Genomic DNA, 24,175 nt, shown 5'->3' with positions numbered 1-24,175 from the left:
TTATAACAATTATATCAACTTTTCATTTATTAAAGTGTTTAATATACTTTATTTAAATAAAATTATTATTATTTTTAACTTTATTTTATCATCAAGGTCATTGAATTATACATCTTTTAATCATATTAAAAAAATTATCATGATAATTCATTTAAATTTTTTATTATGATTAATATTAATATCTTTAATTTTTTTTAGATATATATAATATATATTATTTATATATTACACTCATTTAAAAATACATCTAAACAAATTAAATTCAATTATTATAAATTTTATCTTATTTCCACATTTTTACTAGTAAAAATAAAATGGCACATAGTTACGGGCACAAAACGCAACCAAGAATGCACGGCCCAGATCTTCCAACGTAGAACGTGTATTTTTTATGTTTCTTTTCTCGGTTTAACAAACTTCGTTCCTTCTGATACTTTTCCCTTGATTTAGCAGCTCGGAAAGATGCGCGAGCAGAAAGTGCGCCAGCTTTAGGGTTCAGAACACCTATAAACCCTAATGAACAAAACCATAGCGCACGGTTGATCTCTTCCTGCCGATTCTTATGGTTGGTGGCAAGATGAAACCGTGCTTCACCTAGCATTTCTCACTTTTGGTTGATTTTTCACTGTAGTTTTGTTTTAATTAGATTTTGTGTAGGTTTTGGTTGAAACGAGTCTGTTATCAATGGAGAAACGGATTTTTATTTTATTGGATTTTTTATATTTTTGTGAAGTTGATGTTAATGCTTCTTCTCGTTGTTGGGATTTTCATTTATACGTAATTATGCAACTTTCTATGCAATCAGTTTTTTTTTGTTTCAGGTGCCGCGAGTGTAGGGTTTTCAGTTCAATCTGTACGGTAACTATTTAGTGAGTTAAAAAAAGAATGGATGCGAGAGAGCCTTCCGGACTCGATTCTTCCGAGCATTCGGGTATAATGTTTGCTCCTAATTCTTATGGAATTGGAGCTGGATTTCCAAGCCACTCAATGATCATGGCTAATTCTTCTGGGATGAGGTTTCCAATTAACACTATGCCATCTTCTACAACAAAGCCACTGGATGCTCTAGGTTCAAATAACCCTGGAGATGGTGTGCTTGGAAGAAGACCAGGTGGTATATTTAGTTTGAGTGAGCCCATGAAGAAGAAGAGAGGAAGGCCTAGGAAATATGGGCCTGATGGGACTATGGCTTTGGGTCTTTGTTCTACGACTTCTACATCTGAATATGACAACAATAACACTTCATTGTCTGAACCAACGGCTAAAAGACGAGGCCGCCCACCAGGCTCTGGAAAACTACGACAACTTGGTGCTTTGGGTACTTGTTCATTTTCTGTTTTATTTTTCTTGTATTCATTAAGGAGTCAAGTGCCTTATTTGATTGAGTTTTCAAAATTCTTATTCATGTGGCAATTGTGCTACCAATTCATCTATGTTTAGAATTTGAAACCTGAGTGAACTGCCTTCCTTCATGTTTGGAGCAAATTTCACATCTATGCCACACATGCATGCATTTTGTGCCACTCGGGTTTACAGTAATTTGATGTGGATACAACTAAACATGAAACTAATTTCACCATGCAGAAAATCTCCCCTTTTTATCGTTTTTACATATACTAAAGTAGTGTACGCAGCTCATAAAGATGGCACATGGTGCATGACTCATGCTGCATGTCATTTACTTAAAATTTTGTATTCAAATGCTTCATGTAATCAACTTTAATTTTTTTTACTCAATGTACAACTATTATAATTAAAAACTTAAACTTTTTTCATTTAATACTACAATATGAAAATCTAACACTCACCTAAGTTGTTGTTCATAGAGAACTCAGACACAAATTTGCTATTGTTTGTTGCTTGCACCATTGCCACATCAATTTGTATTTCACTTCTTAAGGTTGCTTTGTTCCATTATCGTTGCCTTTCTTTTTCAGAGACAACCTTTGAGTGTCTCTCTTCTAATTCCCAAAGTCAACATCAAGCCCAAAATTATTCCCTTGAGCAAATCTCTACTTTTGGACTGTTTCTAAAGTAAAATCCACTGATAGTACTTCATAAAACTTCTTTTTTGCACTTATTAAAAAATTATGTTAGCATAATGTTTAATTTTTAAATCCTTCCTTGCAGAACAGGAGTATTACATTAGTCTCTATAGATTTATTTGACTTTCTCAGATTTTGTAATATTACCCTATATTTTACCATGCTATGCTTTCTTCCATTATTTTCTTTGCACTCTCTCTCTCACTATCTCGGGCAAATGAGTTCATTTTCGGATGCTTTTGTTTATTTCCATTGACAATGTTACTTTAATTATTTAGTTAGTTTGAATATTTTGTTTGTATTTTATTGAATTTCAGGTTCCTCAGGCACCTCTTTCACTCCGCATGTAATTGCTGTTAAAGCTGGAGAGGTGATATTTGCCTTCATATTATTCCTATTTCATTATTATTGAGGCTTATGAAATATTATTCATATAACAGATTATTTTAACCGAATTCTAATTAATTTACAATGATGACATTATTATAACTAGTAAATGATTTGTTGGACATCATAATATTAGTTGAATGTACTGCCGTCTTTCACCTTGCATTAACCGGAAACAATTTTATTTATATCATCTCTAAATGAACGGACAATCTGTACTCCAACTGTGATGTATTATTTCTTTTAAAAGAAACAAAATTGTTCCCTCGGGCATATAAATTTTTTGGTTTCTTAAGATGAGTTGTCTTTTGCCTTTATTACTTTTGATAAGTTGGGGATCCATGTACCAATTAATAGCGGGATTGTTTTTTAGTTTCATATTTTGCCTATAATTTATTAAGTTATCTTTATGGTAGGGTTTTGCTTCATGCCTAGACATCATTTTTTGGTAAAAACATTTGAATTGGAAAAGATCTGCTGAATTTTGACAACTGACTTCATAGATGATTTCAATTACTAGCAGAGATCACCCATAATATGCCTTTCATATGGATCGAATGTTTCTTTATTTCAATGATTTTTTTTTTTAATTTTTTGTTGCTGAATATGATTGTAAGCTAAATAAAATTTCCTTGTACCGGCAATTATCTCGAAGCTCAAAGCTCTCATAGCTTTTAATCTATTCTTTTTTTTTTTAGAAATGCTAAGTAGCAATTAAAGGAGAAAAGAACAACCTAGATACAAACTAAGAAGAGCCTAACCATCTATCACACTCTTCCTTTAAAATAAATTTAAAAGTAGAGGGAAGATTGCTCTCCAAAAAAGTGTTCCAAGCAAAATCAAAAGTCAAAGCTAGGTTAGCACAAAAATCAGCTAACCTATTACAATTACGACCTACACAATTGAAAACAACATTATTACATTTATTCAAGAATAAAAGACCAACCTCTTCGGAGTTCCCACCAGGTTTCCTCTGTTTGCTGTACAATTGATGAAGAAACTTGAGAACATTATGATTATCTCCCTCTATTATGATCCCTTTAGCTGTATACATCCACTCTTGCATCATGTCTTTAACAGATTTAAAAGCAGATAACTCCATATGAGCAATGTCACAATGTCTACATCTCCTTCCAAAAGCAAAAAGAAATCTTCCTTTATCATCCCTTAAAACTCCTAACCCCGCATCATAATTCTCTTTAAGAGAAGCATCCAAATTAAAGCTTTAACCACTCAGGGGGAGGGGGATGCCAAAAATCTAAGAGCAGTCCATAGGACCGGTTAGCACCCCAGTTGTCTGAGCGGTACACATCATGATCGGAAGAACTGAAATAGCTAATAACAAAAGCTGCAATCACCTCAGCACTACAACCAGAATTTCCATGTTTCACCTTGCATCTATTATTCCAGACAAACCACATACTTATTACATAAATCTGGACGGTTAGCACATTCTGCTGAAACAGATTTTTCATCCCCTGTATCCATTCAGAAAAACTGCTGAAAACAGGGATTTTAAATCCCCAGCTCCTAAGCACATTATTTACATTCACCAGAATAGAACAGGAAGTAGTAATATGTTCTAAATCTTCAGTTTTATCGCAACCCATAGGACAAAGAAAGTCTCTAGAAATCCTTCTTTAAACAGAAAAAATTCTGTTGGGACCGCATCCTTACAAACACGCCAAAGGAACATCTTAACTTTGGCATTCAACTTCAGCTTATGCAACCATATAGTATCGATATTATCAAGTAAATGCATGTATCTACTTTCAATTAATAAAGAAGATAAAGATTTACTTGTTAACAAAAAAAAAAAATTTACCTGTTAACTGCAGCCTTAACTCTATTTGATCTTTTAACGAAGAGTAAAAAATCTGAACATCTTCAATCAGCTTTATCAATTCCTCCCCAAAGCAAATTCTAAGTTTAGAATTAACCCAGTTACCATTTTCAATGAAATAGCTCAACTTCAAGTCTTCATCTTCCAAACTACCTACAAACGTAGGCCATTTCAATAAGCTTTTCTCCATGATCCAGGCATCCCTTAGGACATCAATAATCTCACCATTAGCCACCTTCCATCTCAGGAAATTTTTAAGAGATTCCCATCCACTCATCATAATCTTCCAAGAGTTAGAACCACTTCTAGTTCTCTCTCTTTTCCACCAGCTCTCCCCATACTTAGCAATAAAATTTCTATAAAACATAGAATTGGGATTCTCAATAGAATTTCAAGCAAATTTAGCACGCAGTGGTCCCATTCTATCCAAAACAGATTGAACACCCCAACCTCCACACTGCTTGGGTCGACATAAAACATCCCAGCTTACATAATGCAAACCACGGTCTCCATTTATGCCAAATAAAATCTCTACAATGTCTTTCTAGCTCAAAAAGGATTCTTTTAGGAACTAGAGAATGAGTAATCAAAAAAACTGGAAGAGCAAGGACAGATTTCACCAGGACAAGTTTACCAGCAAGGGAAATAAATCTATTCCCCCATGCATTAAGCCATTTCAATGATTTATCCAGGATCATTTGGAAGTCAGCCGATTTTAACCTTCTCAAAGCCATCTTAACTCCTAGGTACTCCAGCTCATCCTCCAATTTGAAGCCCAATAATCTTGAATTTTTCCTCCTTCTGCACACTGCCTTTCCGCAAATTACAGCTGACTTTTGCTGGTTGATAGCCTGACCAGTCCATCTACAGTAGTTACCCACAATGCTCCACATCTTCTTGATATTCTTAAGTTTAGCATCTGAAAATAGCAGCACATCATCTGCATACAACAACATATGAGTGATCTTGGGAGCTCTAGCACAGATCTTGATACCCAAATTCGTACCATTTTCAAAAAAAGCATTAGATAATAACTGTGAGCACATAATAAACAAGATTGGAGAAAGGGGGCAGCCCTGACGAAATCCACTCAAACCATCAATCCATAAGGAATTATTACCATTGATTACAATAGAGAATCTAGGATTTGAAACACAATCCATCACCAACCCAATGAATTTGACCGGGAATCTCAATTCAACCATCATTTTTTCTAAGGTTGGCCAACACATACTATCGTATACTTATTTCATGTCCAATTTAAAAGCCACATAACCATTGCTAGCCTTTGACAATCTGAACTTGTTGAAGACCTCTTGAGCTAGAAGCAGATGATCAGAGATGGATCTCCCCTTTACAAAAGCCACCTGTTCTTCAGAGATAAGCTTGGGAATCACCAATAGCATTCTATTCAAAATTACTTTAGCAACAATTTTATAAATAGAATTGTATAAGCTAATGGGTCTAAATCTAGAGGGATAAAGAGGATTAGAATACTTAGGAATCAGCACAACTAGAGTATCTTTCCATTCTCTGCACATTCTCCCCGAAGAGAAGAAAAAACTCACTGCCTTGAAAACATCTTTCTCAATAATCGCCCAATATCCTTTGAAAAAGGAATGGGTCATCCCGTCAAATTCAGGAGATTTGTTATTGCCCAACCCCATAACAGCCACCTTAACTTCTTCAGCCGAAATCTCTTTATCTAGCAAAAGCTTCTCTTCATCATCCAGAACAGTCCACGGTTTTGGCCAGCAAGACAAACATCAACTTCTATGTCTCCATTTACTTTGAAAAAATCTGATGAAACTATCTTCCACAACTCTTGGGTCTTCAGAAATTTCTCCACTATCAGTCTTAAATTGATAGATCCACTTATCATTCCTTCTTCCATTGGCAAAGGCATGAAAGAATTTAATATTAGAATCCCCTTCTTCAACCTATTTCACCTTTGCTCTTTGTTTCCACTAAGTATTTAGACAATTACGAATGACATTTAACTCTTTAACTTTAGATCTTAACAACCAAATCTTCTCATTATCACCATCTCTAGCTTCAACTTCTTGAATGAGCAGAATTTCAGATTTTAATCTATCCTTCTCAGCCGAAAAATCCTTCAGCTTAGCTTTACTCCCGTAAAATAAATTGTTCAAAGCTCGTTTACACTTCTTATTGAGCACCTCCATGTCATTAACCACATAGAATTTTTGCCAACCTTTATTCACAATAGCTGTAGCTGTCTTGAAAGAGAGCCAAACATCCTCAAATTTAATACCACTCTTCTTTGTAGCCTCCACAGCAAGTATCTCCAGCACAATCGGACAATGATCAGAAGCCACTCTAGCCAAATGTCTTTCAACACCAAGATGCAGAAAATCTGAAGCCAAGGAGTTTAGCAAACATCTATCCAACCTTTCAAGGATTCTCCCCCCTCCAACCTTATTATTACACCAAGTAAATCTAGGGCCAACCACCTTAACTTCATGATAGTCATTCTCATACATGAAAGTGGACATTTCCAAGGGACCTTGAGAAAAAACGAACTTCCTACCACCCTTCTTGTCCTCTTGGGATAAGATGCAATTAAAGTCTCCCCCAATAATCGAAGGAAGATCTCTATAAGATTGTTCCCCAATGCATTCCCACAGTTTCCTTCTCTTCTGAACATCCTTACTCCCGTACACAGTAGTAATCATACAAATACCCTTGTTAAAGACATTGAGATCACCAATCACACACTGATCCAATGCTTTAATTACTGAAAAAGAGGCCATATCACTTCTCCACAAAATCATAATTCCTCCTGAAAGACCTTCGGAAGGAACTAAAAAGAAGTCCCATGCAGGACCCATTAGCTTCACAAATTCATTCTTATCAAAAGAGCTGATTTTCGTTTCCACTAACCCAAGAAAAAAAACCTTGTAATCTTTAATAAATTCCTTCAAATATAGAGAGGCTTCTCTTTTTCTAGCCCCTCTACAATTCCAAAAAAGCTAAAGATCCCATTAAAATTTTTTAGGGGAAGAACCCCCAACCTTCTTTCTACTACCTCCATCACCAGTCCTTCCTCTGGAATTAACCGAAATTGGGCCCAAAGATCTGATCTCTTTAGCCAACTTGCTTTTAACCACATCCCCAGTACCACTATTGATTTTTTCTCCCCGACTACAACTGCCTTCACGAACAGAATTTTTTAAATTGTCTTCAGAAATAACCACATCTTCCCTGGCAATAGTCCCATCCTTACAAGAAATAACCTTAACAGCAGGCTTCCCAGAGTCAATTATAACATCTTCCTCCTCTTCATTCATTAAAATCTGAAATCAATTTTCACTAATTTGACAAGTATTGGAGTTAAGAGAAACCATACCAGAATTCAAGACATTCTTGTTGACTTCATTATCGGTTAACTCTAGATTGAGTTCTGACTCCTGCAGCTCCTCAGGAACTTCCAATTTTGCCATACCTGTATCAATCTCACCTTCTTCAAGCTGAATTTCCGCCATCTTTGTCTGCTGCTTATCAGGAACAATGACATCTTGGTCTTTTAAACTAGTTTTAGGAATTTCCTTCTCCACAGTCTTTTTTATAAAAACCTGATTATTATCAGATTTCTTCCAAATTCTTTTCACCATAGGTTGTATTCTGAAATTTTTCCCGTCAACCATAATCCAAGGGCCATATTTAGAACCATTATTTTCTTCAGATTGCATATTCTCCCCTTGCTTTTCCCTGACATTATCACTAATAACATTGTTGTCTAAAGGCGTTGAATTCCCTTTTTTACAGTCAGATTTTAAGTGTCCAACCATCCCACACTCATAACAAAAGGAAGAAATTCGCTCATATTCTATTCTTTGAAAAAATCTTCCCGAAATGCTTTCCACCCAAACACCAGTAGGGAGGCTTTGATTAAGCTTGACCCTCACACAAACTCTGGCAAATTCCCTCTTTCCCCATTGGAATAGGTTTCCATCTAACATAAGAGGTTTTCTAACCATTGCAGCTATCCTTTCCATGTTGACTTCATCCCAACATTGTAATGGTAAATGAGGTAATCTAATCCATATCGGAGAGGTCAACCCTTTCAAAGACAGGGTAGAAAATCCAGCAGTCCACCGTTCCATCCCAACAATGTGACCATTAACAAACCACGGTCCTCCCGTTAAGACACCTTCCATCATCTCTGCAGAACCAAATGAACATAAAAACCATCCTTTACCAAGAGTAGTAAAATGGAAATTAACAAACAACTTCCACTGCCTCCTAACATCCCAAGCTACCAAATGTGGAGGGATCTCCTTCCCAAACACCTTAATAACCAATGAATTTAAGAGTTTATTGGAATTCAAAATTTCCAAATCATCTCTGAGTTTGACAGCCATACCGTCATCAGATAACACCAAATCTTCGTCTTTAAAATCCAACTTGATGTAAGGTTTCTTCTTCCAGGGATTCTCAACACCCTTCCCTTCATTGCTATCAGTCAAAACTTCAATCACCTTACCTACAGCTTTATCATTTTCCGAATCCAAACGACCACTGGTATGAGAATTTTCCAAAATAGAATTACAAGAAGTCGCATTTATCCCTGTGTGACCAAGGATTGCATTTGACATCCCAAACCTATTAACGAAAATTTTCATATCAGAAGAAGAGGTCGAATGAGCCTGGGAATCAAGAATTTGAAAAACCTGAGCAGCTTCAGGAGAACCAATCATTCTTTCCAGTTCAACCTCCTTACCTTTGCCTTCAGCAACAACGACCTTCTTGAAATTATCTTCAATAGGTTCCCTTATTATCAACTGACCTTTCGATCGGCTATTAATCAACCTGTCTGGTTTATGAAAAACAGAGCTTTCATCCTGAATGCCCTTGGCCGCAAGAGTTTGAATTTTACCAATTCCTTTAGGCTTTCCACCACCTACCGTCGCCGTAGAAGGCCGTTGGCCATCCATAAACTCCTCCCCCGCCAATTCCGCGAAAAACGGAATAGAGAACCGGGAAAAAAATTTGAAAACGACGATTTTCTCTCTCTAGAATCTTGAAGCTTCTCTCTCTAGAATCCGGCAGTTACCAAGCCTCCCCTAGCTTTTAATCTATTCAATCAATCAAAATTGCATGCAAAGTATATGTATTTATGTATATATGTACATATACTTTTATTATATGCATTTTCACAGACATGCATGTACGACATGCATCTACATGTACTTTTATTTATAACACTTCCATTATCGGGTTCCAGCCCTAGATGAGAAAATTGGAGGGTTGCGTTAAATAATTGACAGTCAGTGTAAAACTCATCGAACAATCATGATGAGTTCTTTAATACATTGTGTTAATGTTAGGACGTTCTTTATAAGCAATGTGCTGTATTGCCTGAATATAACTAGAAGTCTTAGGGACACTGTACTGACTATTGGGTGCAGTGTTAAATAAGCAAGAGTTTTCACATCATACACGTATGTGGGCAAAGAAACTAGTTCATGAAACTAGAATTATGATAGGATCTTGGAATATATATTCTCTTACAAACAAATAAATGGAATTAATAAATATTATGATTCATTGGAAGATAAAAATTCTGTATATTTAGAAAACTAAATGGGTTGAGAAGAGAAGATTGAGGAGATCGATAGTTTCAGATTTAAACTATGATATTCAGATAGGAGACTAATAGTCATACTAGAAATAATATATATGTAATTATAAAGAGTTTGAAGGATAATATTTTAGAAATTAATATAATTGGAGATAGAATTATAACTTTACATATTATTGTTAATGTTAAGATTATTAATATTATGAGTGTTTATGCTCCTCAAATAAGTTTGGTTATATGTTAAAAATTAAAATTTTGGATTGTCTTAGAATAATTAATGCAAATGATCCTCTTGAAAAATAGTTTTTATTAGAGAAGTTTTAAATAGTCATATTAGTAGTCCATCAATTTTTTTCTCGTGCAAATATCCAAATAATATTGCAGTCATTTATTGGTATTTTCGACGTTCTAGATGCAATGGCGTGGACCACTTCACAAACGGATAACATTCTGACAACGTCGAGCAAAATTTTGCTCGTAGTCCATCGATTTTGTCTGCTTTCTCTCAATTTGATTTTGAGGTGTCCCTTTCTAGTTAAATTTGATGTTCTAAATACATCGCTCGACGCAGCCCGTTTAACCATTATAGGTCATTTGAGTAGTGTTGTGTAGCATCGCATTTGTCAAAAATCATACTCATCATCATTTTCAACTGATGTGCATCGATTACATTTGCTTAGCAAATTTGATATCTTGAGCAAATCAATGAGATCTGTTTCATGATTGAATTAATGTTTTGAGTTATTTTGATAATGATTGAGGTGTCTTGATAGTCATGATAAGCGACATATCTATTAGATGCTATGCCCCTCTATTAATTAGCAAAGAAAGATGCGGTGTGGGGTCTACTCAAATAAATTACAAACCATATACAGATAGATCTCACGTCTTTCAAAAGAATGAGAAAACACAAAATGAAGCATGCATTCACAACAAAAATGCAAGTGGACAAGGCAAAAGACGACACTTTAAAATTTAAAATGAAATATTTCATGTATTTCAATAATAAAAATATTCACGCAAACAATAATATTTGGAAAAATTTAAGCCCGGTGCGATTTTTATGTGGTAATCTTCAACTCAAATTCTCAAAAGACATGCAATTGCTTTAGGAAGCGTGGAACCATATTGAGAAGCGTGCAATCGCCATGAGAAGCATGCAATTGCCTTAAAAACATGCATTTTTCTCGAGAAGTACGAAACCTACTTAATTAGTGTGCAAATGCCTAAAAAATGTGCAATTACCTTGGAAGCATGTAACCCACTCATGGAACTTGCAATTGCCTGGGAAAACATGCAACTGATTGGAGAAGTATGTAAGTGTGCAACTACCTCAAAAGCATGTAATTAATTGGAGAAGTATGTCATTATTCTAAAACTATGCAAATATATCATGGAGGCGCATTGAAAGAATGTAAGTTTACCATGCATATGAATAAAAACATATAAATGCATAAAAAACATGCAAATTCATTATACAAGTTTACCCAAAATGCATTGTGTGAATGCATTGAAAAGTGGCAACTATATAATGCAAATGCATGAAAAAGCATGCAAGTGTACAATGAATTATGAAAATGCACCACGCAATGCACCGAAAAGCATGCATGACATCTAAAAGAAAACAAAATACAACAATAACAAGCCTTTATCCCATCATGTGAGTTTGGCTGCATGAATACTTTTCCTCTATTATCCTATTAAGAGTAAAAAACTAGGTTAATATCAACTCATCCGCATATGCTCTAACGAATATGTTAAATGCTTGAATTTGATGTTTGAAAATGCTTCATGGATTGAAAATAAGCTAAAATCAAATTTACTTCGTTTCTAGAATCGAGCAAAATTATTTACAAAAATCGAATAATTATTTTGAAACTCAACAAATTTTTCTTTCAAAAATCAAACTAACCAACATAAATATACATTGCTTTATATTGGCCCGCCTTTCCTATAAGACAGGTCATAACTCCCACCATTGAAATTTGATCCTTTCTATTCTTAATGTTAGAGTTGACAAGACTTCTAGCTCCTAATTCTTTGAAAGAAAATTAGCATAGCTGACAATGTCAAAATCAATAAATGATAATGTTTAATAACTTGATGATCAGGTTGAAAGCAAATATAATTAGGGGGGATTTCATTTTCAAATTGCCCCAAACCTCAAAGAAAATCATTTGGGATCAAATCTTAACAAAGATTTAAAAAATCCAAAATCATTGTAAAATCTATTACGTTCAAGTGAGATATACTATATTAAATTTAAAACAGTAATCATCCACCCTCTATAGTAGTTTGTTGATGGTGATTAATTTTAGAATAACCTTAACTCACAAAGGGTTGATGTCTTATCAAGTGTATCACTATGTTTACTCTCAAACGATCTCTTACTAGCATGTATATGACATATACTATAATTGACATGTTTCCTTTCAAATGAAACTATATACAAACGGTTATGATCGGAGCTCTTTGAAGTAGTTGTTTGGCTACAAAATAACACCATTAAATTACTATTATGATCAAAGCCTACAAGTTCTCTAATGGCTTAAAAACTTCGAGTAGTGAACCATGAAATGCACTTGATAAGGCATAAGATTTTCTGTTACCTATGACTAATTTAAATTCGTCCTCTTAAATAAACATCCTACCCAAGTCTCCTGTTAGGTCTCCTTGAATGATGCAACTCATCGTTGTTGACAAAGATTCTTGGGTCAAGTTGGGTCAACTAACTTCTCTTACTAAGTTGACTAGGTTCTTTGACAACCTATGAGGATGAATCCATGAGATTTTGATTAGGTTTTTCATTATTCCCTTTGTCACATCTCACACCGCCCCTTCTGAAGAACAAAGGGTGCAATAGAGAAAATCATATAGTTACTAAACAGTCATGTCACTTAAAATAGAAACATTCAATTTTTTTCATGCACTTCATACATATATAATTACAGAGTAACTAACCACCTAAAAATGTTTTCATAACAACAGTTCATATATCTCTTCTCAATACTCACCTCATACTATCAATAAATCAAACATAGTTTTTAAAATTTGATCCAAGTCTAATCAACTTCCACAATATCCCTCATCTTTCTTGTAACAACAGCCAGAATAAAAAAATTTGGTGAGCAATTAGGCTAAAAAAGATATGCAATTCTAATACCATATTCAAGTATATGAAATATAATACTTACCCTTATATTAACAAGTTGAAGTTAGAACTGCATGTAATCATTAAAAAGGAAATATACATAGTATTGAATTATTTAATAAGTAAAACTAAGGTCGCATGTAAAAATTATGCTCATATGAACCCAATTTTCGAGTATGTCTCATAATGTCAATATCATCACCACCTATCACATACCGCCAACATCATCAATATTGCCAAATGTATTCAATTAGTAATTCATACATCACAATATGTAATCATCCTTTATTTTTGATATCATCGATTAACATCCATTTTTCAACTTTAGAAAATATTATGTTCACATGGTGAGATCTAAGTTTATAGCTCGTAGGCATCTGAGGTCGCACTACCTCTATTGCCCGTAGGCTTCATATCATAGTTTGTAGGCTCCGGAGGTCACACTGCCTCTATCGCCCATAGGCTTCATATCATAGCCTGTAGACTCTTGATGTCACACTGCCTTTATTTCCCGTAGGCTTAACATAGCCTATAAGCTCTTGAGGTCGCACTGTCTCTATCGTCCGTAGGGTTCTGAGGTCGCACTGCCTCTATTGCCCATAGGCACCTGCGATCACATTACTTCTATTTTCCATAGTCTCCTGAGGTCGCACTGCCTCTATTACCCGTAGGCTCATGAGGTCACACTATCTCTATTATTGCCCGTAGGTTTATATCATAGTCCGTAGGCTTCATATCATACTGAGGTCGCACTGCTCACTAGGGTCACATTGCCCCTACTAACTAACATGCACATTCTTAAGCTTTTGTAATCATTTCATTTTTCCTTTCAAGTTGTGACCCTTGCCTATATATAGAAATATGCATATGCAGACAATTTAATATGATTGTTAGGTGTATCAGCATATTGGCATGTATAACTGTATGAATACCTATCATAAGATACAACATGATAGACTTACACTTGATCGCATAATATGGCAGGGTAATAATTTCATAAGGTAGGGAAAAAATATTGGATAAGATGCATAGGGTGTTTGGAACTGAAATTTGGATGTTTTTAAGGACTCCACATCTATGCACTTTATACATCTGCCGTGCAGTTCAGATTTTTGTGTGCTTCTTTAGTTTTTCAACTTAACATAATATTGTATTGGACAGTTATGCTTTAAATAAAAATAAAAAACATAGTTGACCAACTTCTTTAGTTTTTCAACTTAAGATAATGTTATGCTGGTCACTTATGCTTTGTCTGTCAAATATATCTGTTACCAATGGGTTTCATATGCGAAGCAAACTTAGTTTGGTAGATGGGAGTTTTAAATGTCCTATATCTTTTTCTCATGTGATAGTGAGCAATTTTTTACTTATATGAGCTTTTTCAACGTCAATGACCTTTTTATAGATCTATTTTGATTAAAAAACGTGAAATTGGTTACCTAAATATCAATTTCAATGAAATTTACAGGCTTTTGGTGCATCATATCTTTTTTATTTTACATATTTTTTTGTCAGTAGACAGTTGGGTTACATCAAGGATCAGCCTTAAGCCCATATCTTTTTGCTTTAGTCATGGATGTTCTCACTAGACATTTGCAAGAGGATGTATCTTGGTGTATGCTTTTTGCTGATGATATTCTTCTTGTTGATAAGACTAGAGAGGGAGTTGAAGGTAAACTTGAATTATGGAGGTCAACCTTTAGAGTCTAAAGGTTTTCTCTTGGGTAGATCTAAAACAGAATATATGGAGTGTAATTTTAGTAGTAATAGACCTAGTGAGGGGATTGTGACTTTGGGCGATCAAGTCATTCATAAAAGTACACGTTTTTGATATCTTGGATCTATTATTCAGAGTGATGGTGAAATAGATGGGGATATTATCAGTAGAATTCAAGTTGGATACTTGGATGGTTGAAGTGGAGGAATGCATCGGGCTTGTTATGTGATAGAAATGTACCCCTCAAACTTAAGGGAAAATTCTATAAGATGGTAGTGAGGCCTGCAATGCTTTATGGTGCCGAATGTTTGCCATTAAAAGAGAAGCATAATACTAAGTTAAGTGTGGCAAAGATGAGGATGCTCAGGTGGATGAGTGGCTTTACCCTTAGAGATAAGATACGAAATGAGCATATACGTGAAAAGGTTGGAGTAGCTCCAGTAGAAGATAAGATTAGAGAGAGTTGCCTTAGATGGTTTGGTCACATAAAACGGCGGCCTTCCGATGACCCGGTTAGGAGAGTAGAGGTATTAGATTTGACTTATGTTAAGAAAGGTTGGGGTAGACCTAAAAAGACTTGGTTAGAAAATATTAGGAATGACCTTTCCTTATTAGATTTAAACGAGAAATTGACTTTTAATGGACACAATGGAGAAAAAGGATTCATGTAGCCGATCCCACGTAGTGGGATAAAGGCTTGATGTTATTGTTGTATATTTTTTTGTCAGTATCTTTTAAAAGAATCTACAATTTGCATTACTTCATGAATTGTATGGATTTCCCTAGTTACAGAGCTATTGGAAGGCTATTTGATGATGTGTAAGATGTTTTCTTTAATTCTTAGAATTGTATTCCTCAATTTTGCCTTTTTTTACTTGTTATTTCATGCCTTTTACCTTAGTTATAGTCCTAGCGACATGATTATGTGATTACTATTTTGCATCATATAAATGCCTGCGTTATTTGTCTGGTTAAGATGGTCATGTCACATGTAGACATGCTTGTCATTATCTTATTATTTGTATGTCAATTCCTTCCTTTTTTGGTTTAACTTTGAGACTCTTCGTTCTTGCACTAACTTTACCTCCTCCCTTTGAGAAATGCATAAATATCTTCTTAATCTCTTCCATTTCGTTACCATTTATATCTTCTGATATACAACCATATTCTTCTCATTTCAGCAATTAAGATGATACAAGTTCCCTCACAATCATCACTTCAGGTGCCTCTCTTTATCAACTAGGTATTTGAAATTCAACTTTCCCTTACCCTTACCCTCTGTCTGCTTTCCCCCTATAATTTTCTCTTACCATTTCATAACCATCCTCAATCACCTCTACTTAACATTCATACAACCTAATTGTGATAGACTTCACTTGAATTCCATCTTTCCATGAAGTGATTGCTCTTCCCCTCATGTGATGCGTTCATACTAAGGCCATTCTTACATAGGATCTTCTCATCTTCATGATTCTTTTTTTTTTCTATGCAAAAACATGAACTCCAAACCTATTTTGACAACATGAACCCAATCCAATCCAATTGGGTTTGGCTTTAGCTTAACTCAATCGATCCAATGCAAGTTATCCAACCAATCCAATCCTATGAGGTATAACAAAACCCAAATTTCCTATGCTGCTCCAAAAAACTAGCCTAAATGAAAAAGGTCAACTTCTGTCAAGCAGCAAATTTATCCAGATTGGGTCATATCAGTACCTCCTTCTAGAGGTTCTTTTTAGAGATGTTGAGTGTTCTGGAGGATCTATGATGGTAGCCTTCTACCAATATTTTTGCGTCCTCGTACATGCTTCTTGGGATAAATTTTCCATTTGTTTTCTCTCTTCTTCTCCTAGTTCTGAGGCTTCCCTCTTCTCTATGACATTTATTCATCTATCTTTTTTTGTTGTTTGCCTCCCTGTTTTACCTCTTCACTGATTCTTCCCTTTTCAATAATCAACTCTCAAACATTTTTATCACAATTACTAATGCCATTGCTTGCCTTTACACTGTGCCATTGTGAGTTCATAAAGCACTTAAAAGTTTTTATAATCCAAGAACAATTTTGAGCCTAAAGAGACGGAGTTGATACATTGGTTTATGGAATGATTCTTGATATTTGATGCATAAAAAAGATTTTGTTTTCAGTTTCTTTAGATACTATTAGAATGTGTTGGGTCAAATTTATAATTGTGAGCAATATATTGTTTTAAATCAGCAAATTCAAGATATTGATTTATGATGAACACAAACGTGCAATCTAATCTCAATTTTCTTTTAACATGAAGTCCTTTAATATAGGGTGTCTGTCTGATAGTATTATGTTATTTTTTAGGACGTGGCTTCAAAACTTATGGCATTCTCGCAGCAGGGGCCTCGAACTATTTGCATTCTTTCGGCAAATGGTGCCATATGTAATGTAACACTTCAGCAACCAACTACATCTGATGGAACAGTAACTTATGAGGTTTGGACTATTTAATAGAACATGATTTTATATGATGTTTATGACATCTTATATGGTTCATTCATCATAATTAAACTATTGTGAATGCTATTGTATAACATTTACGATTTAACATCATCAAGTAGTCTCTCGTGAATGAAATCCCTTAAACTTTTGTTGTTGTTTTATGCTAATAGTGAAATTATTATTCATTGTTATTGATTGTGTACTTATGAAGCTACATAAATAGTAATAGTATTGAGTGCCTTAATAAGGCTCTCCCTGCTATGAAATCTATTGGGATTTGTATCCTATGCGATGATTATTCCCTGTCTGTGATTTTGACCCCTTCTTGGTTTGCTCTGCCTATCATAGTGCCCCTAATCTCTTCTTGCTTGAAGGTTTATTATGCTGTCAGGTGGGCGCTGACATTGCCAGTGGTTTTACTTTTTCTTGTGACTTGACGACAGTGTTTGATAACCTTGACCTTCACTCTTCCTCTTTTTGGTAAGAAACCTAATACTACCAAATTGCTACGTCATTCCTTGATGTTTTGGCGAGCAGTGATAATGGTAAACATTGTACTAAGATCAAAGAGTCTTTACCCTTTTGTGGCTTTCCTTCTTTTATGCATATTTCCTTTGACTTGAGTAAGAAAAAATTCTATAATTTATTGGTTAAGTAAAGTTTTTTCATTAGTCTTTTGGATTTAGCATATCATTATCTAACTTAATAATGACTATATCTATTTTTGCATTTTTCCCCATATAATGTTGATGCTATCAAGAATTTATGTACTTTTTATTTTATTTGAACAATAGTATATTTTGTTTTCTATTTTCTTTTCTTTTCTTTTTTAGCTATCCAATGATGGGAAAGCATCCAATGATCATGGTAGGTAGTGCATATGGCTTGGTAGACCTTTGGTTTGTTGGCTCGATTGGTCCCTAGCTGCTGGTGGTTCACGGGTTGGCTGTTTTGTAGCATTCGGTTTTGAGCTTGTTCTCTAAGTTGCTTGAGCTGAAGTTTAGTAGCTCTTTAATTCTCAAAAGTTACCTCATTATGAAGTTTACTTTTGGAGTGACCTTGTCCCTTCCCCTTCCCCTTTTCTTCTTGTCTCTTGGGAATCCGTGGCCTGTTCTTAATTTGGCTGAATTCAATGCTTTGTTTTGGAGAACCGTGGCTTGTTTTTAAAATGGAGGCTGAATTCAAAGCATTTGAATTTATAACTGAATGCTTTGGGAGTCCATCCGGTCTCAGATTTCCAAACAGGGATGTATTTTCCCGTGACTTTGCTACTTTGAATTCGGCCTGCTTGCTGGCTCCTTGGTGCCGTGAGTTACCTATGATTCCTGTAACTATTCCTTCAGAATTAATGCTGGCTGTTTTTCGAAAACTGTGGCTTTGCTGCTTTGAATTCTCGGCCTGCTGATTGCCTCCTTGGTTTCTGGCTTGGGTGTTTATCCGTGAACTTTGGGGGAAGTTTTCTATGCCTTTTAGGCTTTGATTCTAATGGAAATTAAAAACATGTGGCTCTTGGCATTCCTCTCTCTTGCCTATAAATATGAGAAAATGTTGTGAAGAAGGGGAGTTGATATTTGTGATCATATTTGCTATTAACCTGCGGGTTTATTCGGAAATCCTGCGGGCTCTTTCCAACCTTCTTTTCTCATCCCCTCCGGAAATCCTGCGGGCTCTTTCCACCCTTTCTTCTCGGGCTTCTAATCTCTTCGTCTCTCCGCAAGTGCCACTCCATATGTATCCTTTTTCTCAACAGTGAAGCAACTTTAGGGTGTCGTATCTTGGTTGATCTGGAAGCATTTGGGATAGTCTTGCAGTGGTGGACCATCGGTTTGCTAGTTCTATGCACTTTTACTTATTTAACCTACAAATTCGATGCATGTGAGGAACCCGCTCTAACGGTTGTCTGAGGATAGCGTTTTTTTTTATTTCTTTAAAATCTCCTAGCATCTTTTGTTGTGTTTGTCAAGTTTTGGGTCGTTAGCGTTTATTTAATAAAATTTGTTTTAAGTTCTACTCATTGTGTCAGATTTCTTCTTGTGTGTCTATTGTGTTCAAGAAATATAGGGTCCCCTATCTTTCTTGTCTACATCAAATGTGCTGTGTTTATGATTATCTCCTTTAAGAATCTGAAATCGTTCCCCTTTTGTGATGTTTTTAGGGAGCCCCTTATCACTCTGATTTGGTTCTCGCTTCCCCATATTTTCCCTTTTAATTGATTCTATGTTAACAATCTCATTAAATCTTTTGTTGCTCATATTCTTGTTGAAATAGATTTCACAAAACCTTGTCTTAATAAGATTTGTATGTTTATGAATTTAATGGTTACTGATAAAAAGTTATGTTTGAAAATACTGTTCACATTGCTAATTTTTTAGTCTCATCATATAGAATTTAATTTTATGTTATTTGCATGCTTGAAGAAGTTTACTCCTAAATCTTAGAAAGAGGTTGTTAGACCAGTCCCTGGATCGGTCCATTCGGTCAATCATGGACCGGCACTTGTGTACAAGAGGCACTGTTCCCTTTCCAATACCGGGCCCAACAACTAATCACTAGAGGAATTAAGGGGGGATTCAACATCAACATCAAAAGAGGGGTTGTTTTGGGATTTAGATGATTATTGTATGCTTTAAATAGGAAAAATTTTCGGGGTTAGGGTTGTCTTGTGTTTGCTGAATTTGGAGTGTTCGTAGGGAGTTTTGGGCATCCCCTGGATGAGAAAAGTGGAAGGTTGCGTTAGGTAGTCAACAACCAGCATAAAACTTATCGAACAATAATGACATGAATCCTTTAAGAAATTGTGTTAAGCTAGGGCGTCCCCTGGAAACGACGCGCTGTATGGCCTGAATACAGTAACAAGTATGCAAGGGCCGCTGCACCGGCGCCCGGATGCAGTATTAAATAGGCAAGGGTTCCCACATCAAAGACGGATGTGGGCAAAGAAGCTAGTCCACGAAACTAAAATTAGGATAGGAACTTGGAATATTGGTTCCCTTACAGGAAAATTAATGAAATTAATAGATATTATGATTCATAGGAAGTTAAATATTTTGTGCATTCAGGAAACTAAATGGGTTGGAGAGAAGGCTAAGGAAATTGATAGTTTAGGATTTAAACTTTGGTATTCAGGTAGGAGTCGTACTAGAAGTGGTGTTGGTGTTATTATAGATAAGAGTTTAAAGGATAATGTTATAAAAATTAATAGAATTGGAGATAGAATTATAATTTTAAAGATTGTTGTTGATTATAGCATTGTTAATATTATAAGTGCTTATGCTCCTCAAGTAGGTTTGGATATGAGTTCTAAATTAAATTTTTGGAATGACTTAAAAGAATTAATACAAAAGATATATCTTGAAGAAATAGTTTTTATTGGAGGAGATTTAAATGGACATGTTGGTAGAGAGGTAGATGATTTTAAAATCATTCATGGTGGCCATGGATTTGGAACGACGAATAAAGGTGGCAAGATCATATTGGATTTTTGTTTAGCTTATGATTTTTCAATTGTTAATACTTTATTTAAGAAAAGGAATGAGCATCTCATCACTTATAAAAATGGATATAGTACAACCCAGATTGACTATTTTCTTATTAGAAAATTAAACCGTTTAGATTGCAAAGATTATAAAGTTATTCCGAGTGAAAATTTATATACTCAACATCGATTATTAGTTTTGGACTTTAAGATAAAGGGGCATAAAATAAAAAATAAAGTAAAACAATTTTCTAGGATTAAATGGGGGCATTTAAAGAATATTAACAAAAATATTTTTGGAAATAAGATTTTAGATCTTAAGATTTTGTCTGTGCATGAGGATGCTAATGTTATGTGGGAAAAAGTGGCTAGTGATATGAAGAATATTACAAAAGAAATCCTCAGAGTATCAAAGTAAAAAGCTCCTAAAAGTAAAAATAGTTGGTGGTGGAATCCAAATGTGCAAGAAAAGATTAAAAATAAGAAATTTTGTTATAAAAATTGGTTTAATTTTAAAAATTCCGATAATTGGGAAATATATAAAGTTGCTCGTAAGGATGCTAAGAAAGCCATATGCGATGCAAAGACATTAGCTTTTAGTGATTTATATAATAGATTAGATACTAAAGAGGGAGAAAAATATATGTATAAGTTAGCCAAACAAAGAGATAGGAGTAGTAAGGATTTAGTTCAAGTGAAGTGTATTAAAGATGAAGATCAAAAAATACTTTTCTTAGAAGATGATATTCAACAAAGATGGATGAGATATTTTGCTAAACTTTTTAATGAAAATTATAAAAATAAGATTGACTATAGTGACCTTAGCACCCTAAATGAAAATAAAGATTTCTATTTTTATCGGCGTATTAGTAAAACTGAAGTTACAGAGGCTTTAAAGAAAATGAAGGGTGGAAAAGCTGTTGGACCTGATGATATCCCAATAGAGGTGTGGAAATGCTTAGGAGATGAAGGAATTTCATGGCTTACTAAACTTTTTAATACTATTTTGAAGACTAAAAAGATGCCAGATGAGTGGAGAATGAGTATGTTAATTCCTATTTTTAAGAATAAAGGTGATGCACAAGATTGTGCGAATTATAGAGGTATTAAGTTAATGTGTCATACTTTAAAACTATGGGAGCGAGTTATGGAGCATAGGTTGCGGCGTGATACTAATGTTTCTCAAAATCAATTTGGATTCATGCCGGGTAGGTCGACTATGGAAGCCATACATTTATTAAGAGGTTTGATGGAGAAATATAGAGAAAATAAGGAGGATCTACATATGATATTTATTGATTTAGAAAAAGCATATGATAAAGTTCCAAGAGAAGTGCTATGGAGAGTTCTTGAAAAGAAAGGAGTCAATAATGCTTATATTCAAATCATTAAAGATATGTATGCAGGAGCTATTACATGTGTTCAAACACAAGGTGGATTGACCAAGTATTTCCCTATTTCGGTTGGGTTACATCAAGGATCAGCCTTAAGCCCATATCTTTTTGCTTTAGTCATGGATGTTCTCACTAGACATTTGCAAGAGGATGTACCTTGGTGTATGCTTTTTGCTGATGATATTCTTCTTGTTGATAAGACTAGAGAGGGAGTTGAAGGTAAACTTGAATTATGGAGGTCAACCTTAGAGTCTAAAGGTTTTCGCTTGAGTAGATCTAAAACAGAATATATGGAGTGTAATTTTAGTAGTAATAGACCTACTGAAGGGATTGTGACTTTGGGCGATCAAGTCATTAATAAGAGTACACGTTTTAGATATCTTGGATCAATTGTTCAAAGTGATGGTGAAATAGATGGGGATATTATCAGCAGAATTCAAGTTGGATGATTGAAGTGGAGGAATGCATCGGGCTTGTTATGTGATAGAAATGTACCCCTCAAACTTAAGGGAAAATTCTATAAGATGGTAGTGAGGCCTGCAATGCTTTATGGTGCCGAATGTTGGCCATTAAAAGAGAAGCATAATACTAAGTTAAGTGTGACAGAGATGAGGATGCTCAGGTGGATGAGTGGCTTTACCCTTAGAGATAAGATACGAAATGAGCATATACGTGAAAAGGTTGGAGTAGCTCCAATAGAAGATAAGATTAGAGAGAGTCGCCTTAGATGGTTTGGCCACATAAAACGACGGCCTTTCGATGACCCGGTTAGGAGAGTAGAGGTATTAGATTTGACTTATATTAAGAAAGGTAGGGGTAGACCTAAAAAGACTTGGTTAGAAAATATTAGGAATGACCTTTCTTTATTAGATTTAAACGAGAATTTGACTTTTAATAGGACACAATGAAGAAAAAGGATTCATGTAGCCGACCCCACATAGTGGGATAAAGACTTGATGCTGTTGTTGTTGTTGTTGTTGCTGCTTATGATGCAAAAATAACTATTATTATAGAGTTTAATGATTTAAATGTTTATTCAATTAACAATCTTTTTGGATCACTAATTACTTACGAGCAATGAGTGACTCAAAGGCATATTGATGAAGGTGAGAAGCAAAAGGAGAATAACATAGCATTGAAAGTGTTGAATCTAGATTTTTTTTTTTTAAAGTTAAACCCACGGAAGGGCCTACGCGTCGATTAAAGTCAAAATTACAAGTCCTTAAGGAGATTTTCAGCCCGCTAATGCTCAAAGAGCTACAAACACTCAAAAAGAAATAAAAACCTAAGGGCCGAAGATCCCCATCTACGCCAAAAACATTAAGACCTAGAAACATTCTAAAGCGGCACAAAAAAGGTGCCCAAAAATGAGAAAGCTCAAAATAGATCCAATCAGCCCAAGCTTTCAAGCCAAAAACTCCCTCAAGGTGGAAGCAAACCTGCAAAAAAATCACAAAGAACACTAAAGGAAAAATAACAGTAGAAACAAAAAACTTACCAGTTATCATCAACTCCAACCCAGTCTTCATCAACAGACCAATCCACTGAATAGTAGACCCACTAGGAAAACGAAACACTGGCAACAAGCAAACTAAAATGCAGCCCCACCCAGCAGTGCAATTCCAACACCACCCCAGAAAGTTAAACAAAGCAGAAACAACCATAAGAGCATAAATGGGAGAAGAAATCAAAAGGATGTTACTAAACCAATCGAACAGACGAGACCTGGATAAAAAACTAAGCAAAGAAAAAATTATATCCAACCTGTTATAGTTAAACCAACAAAACAAATGACAAACAATAAAACTGAGAGAGCACAGCCAGCAATAAATAGAAGAAGAAATACCAGCATCCAAACCTGGAGCACCCAACTCCCCCAAGAAGAACCACCCAGAAAAAACACCACCTTACCCCAGTCTAATATACGGCATACCCACCCGATCCAAATGAGTAATGCCAACCAATTTGGGAGGTAAAGAGGTACTAGTAAATTCCATAAACTCATTCAAATTACCCCCCAAATCAGCTAAAAAATCTACCGCCGCATTACCTTCTCTGTGAATATGAGATAAAACAAAGTTAAAAGAA

General features: G+C 35.0%; 1 protein-coding gene across 1 annotated transcript; it reads left to right on the top strand.

The window, feature by feature from the left end:
• Nucleotides 1-405: 405 nt before the first annotated feature.
• Nucleotides 406-17,212, top strand: LOC110112121 (AT-hook motif nuclear-localized protein 10; the record flags this gene model as incomplete). The annotated part of the gene is given in 4 exon segments (XM_020844217.2): nucleotides 406-565; nucleotides 822-1,318; nucleotides 2,363-2,415; nucleotides 17,081-17,212. Coding segments are annotated over 3 exon segments (618 nt in total), but the record flags the coding sequence as incomplete, so codon positions are not given.
• Between the last annotated feature and the right edge of the window lie 6,963 nt (nucleotides 17,213-24,175).

Source organism: Dendrobium catenatum, unplaced genomic scaffold (genome assembly GCF_001605985.2).
Source record: "Dendrobium catenatum unplaced genomic scaffold, ASM160598v2 fragScaff_scaffold_1220, whole genome shotgun sequence".
Classification (NCBI taxonomy): domain Eukaryota; kingdom Viridiplantae; phylum Streptophyta; class Magnoliopsida; order Asparagales; family Orchidaceae; genus Dendrobium; species Dendrobium catenatum.
Note: the sequence above shows the minus strand (reverse complement) of the source record. Positions and strands in the feature narration are given on the sequence as shown.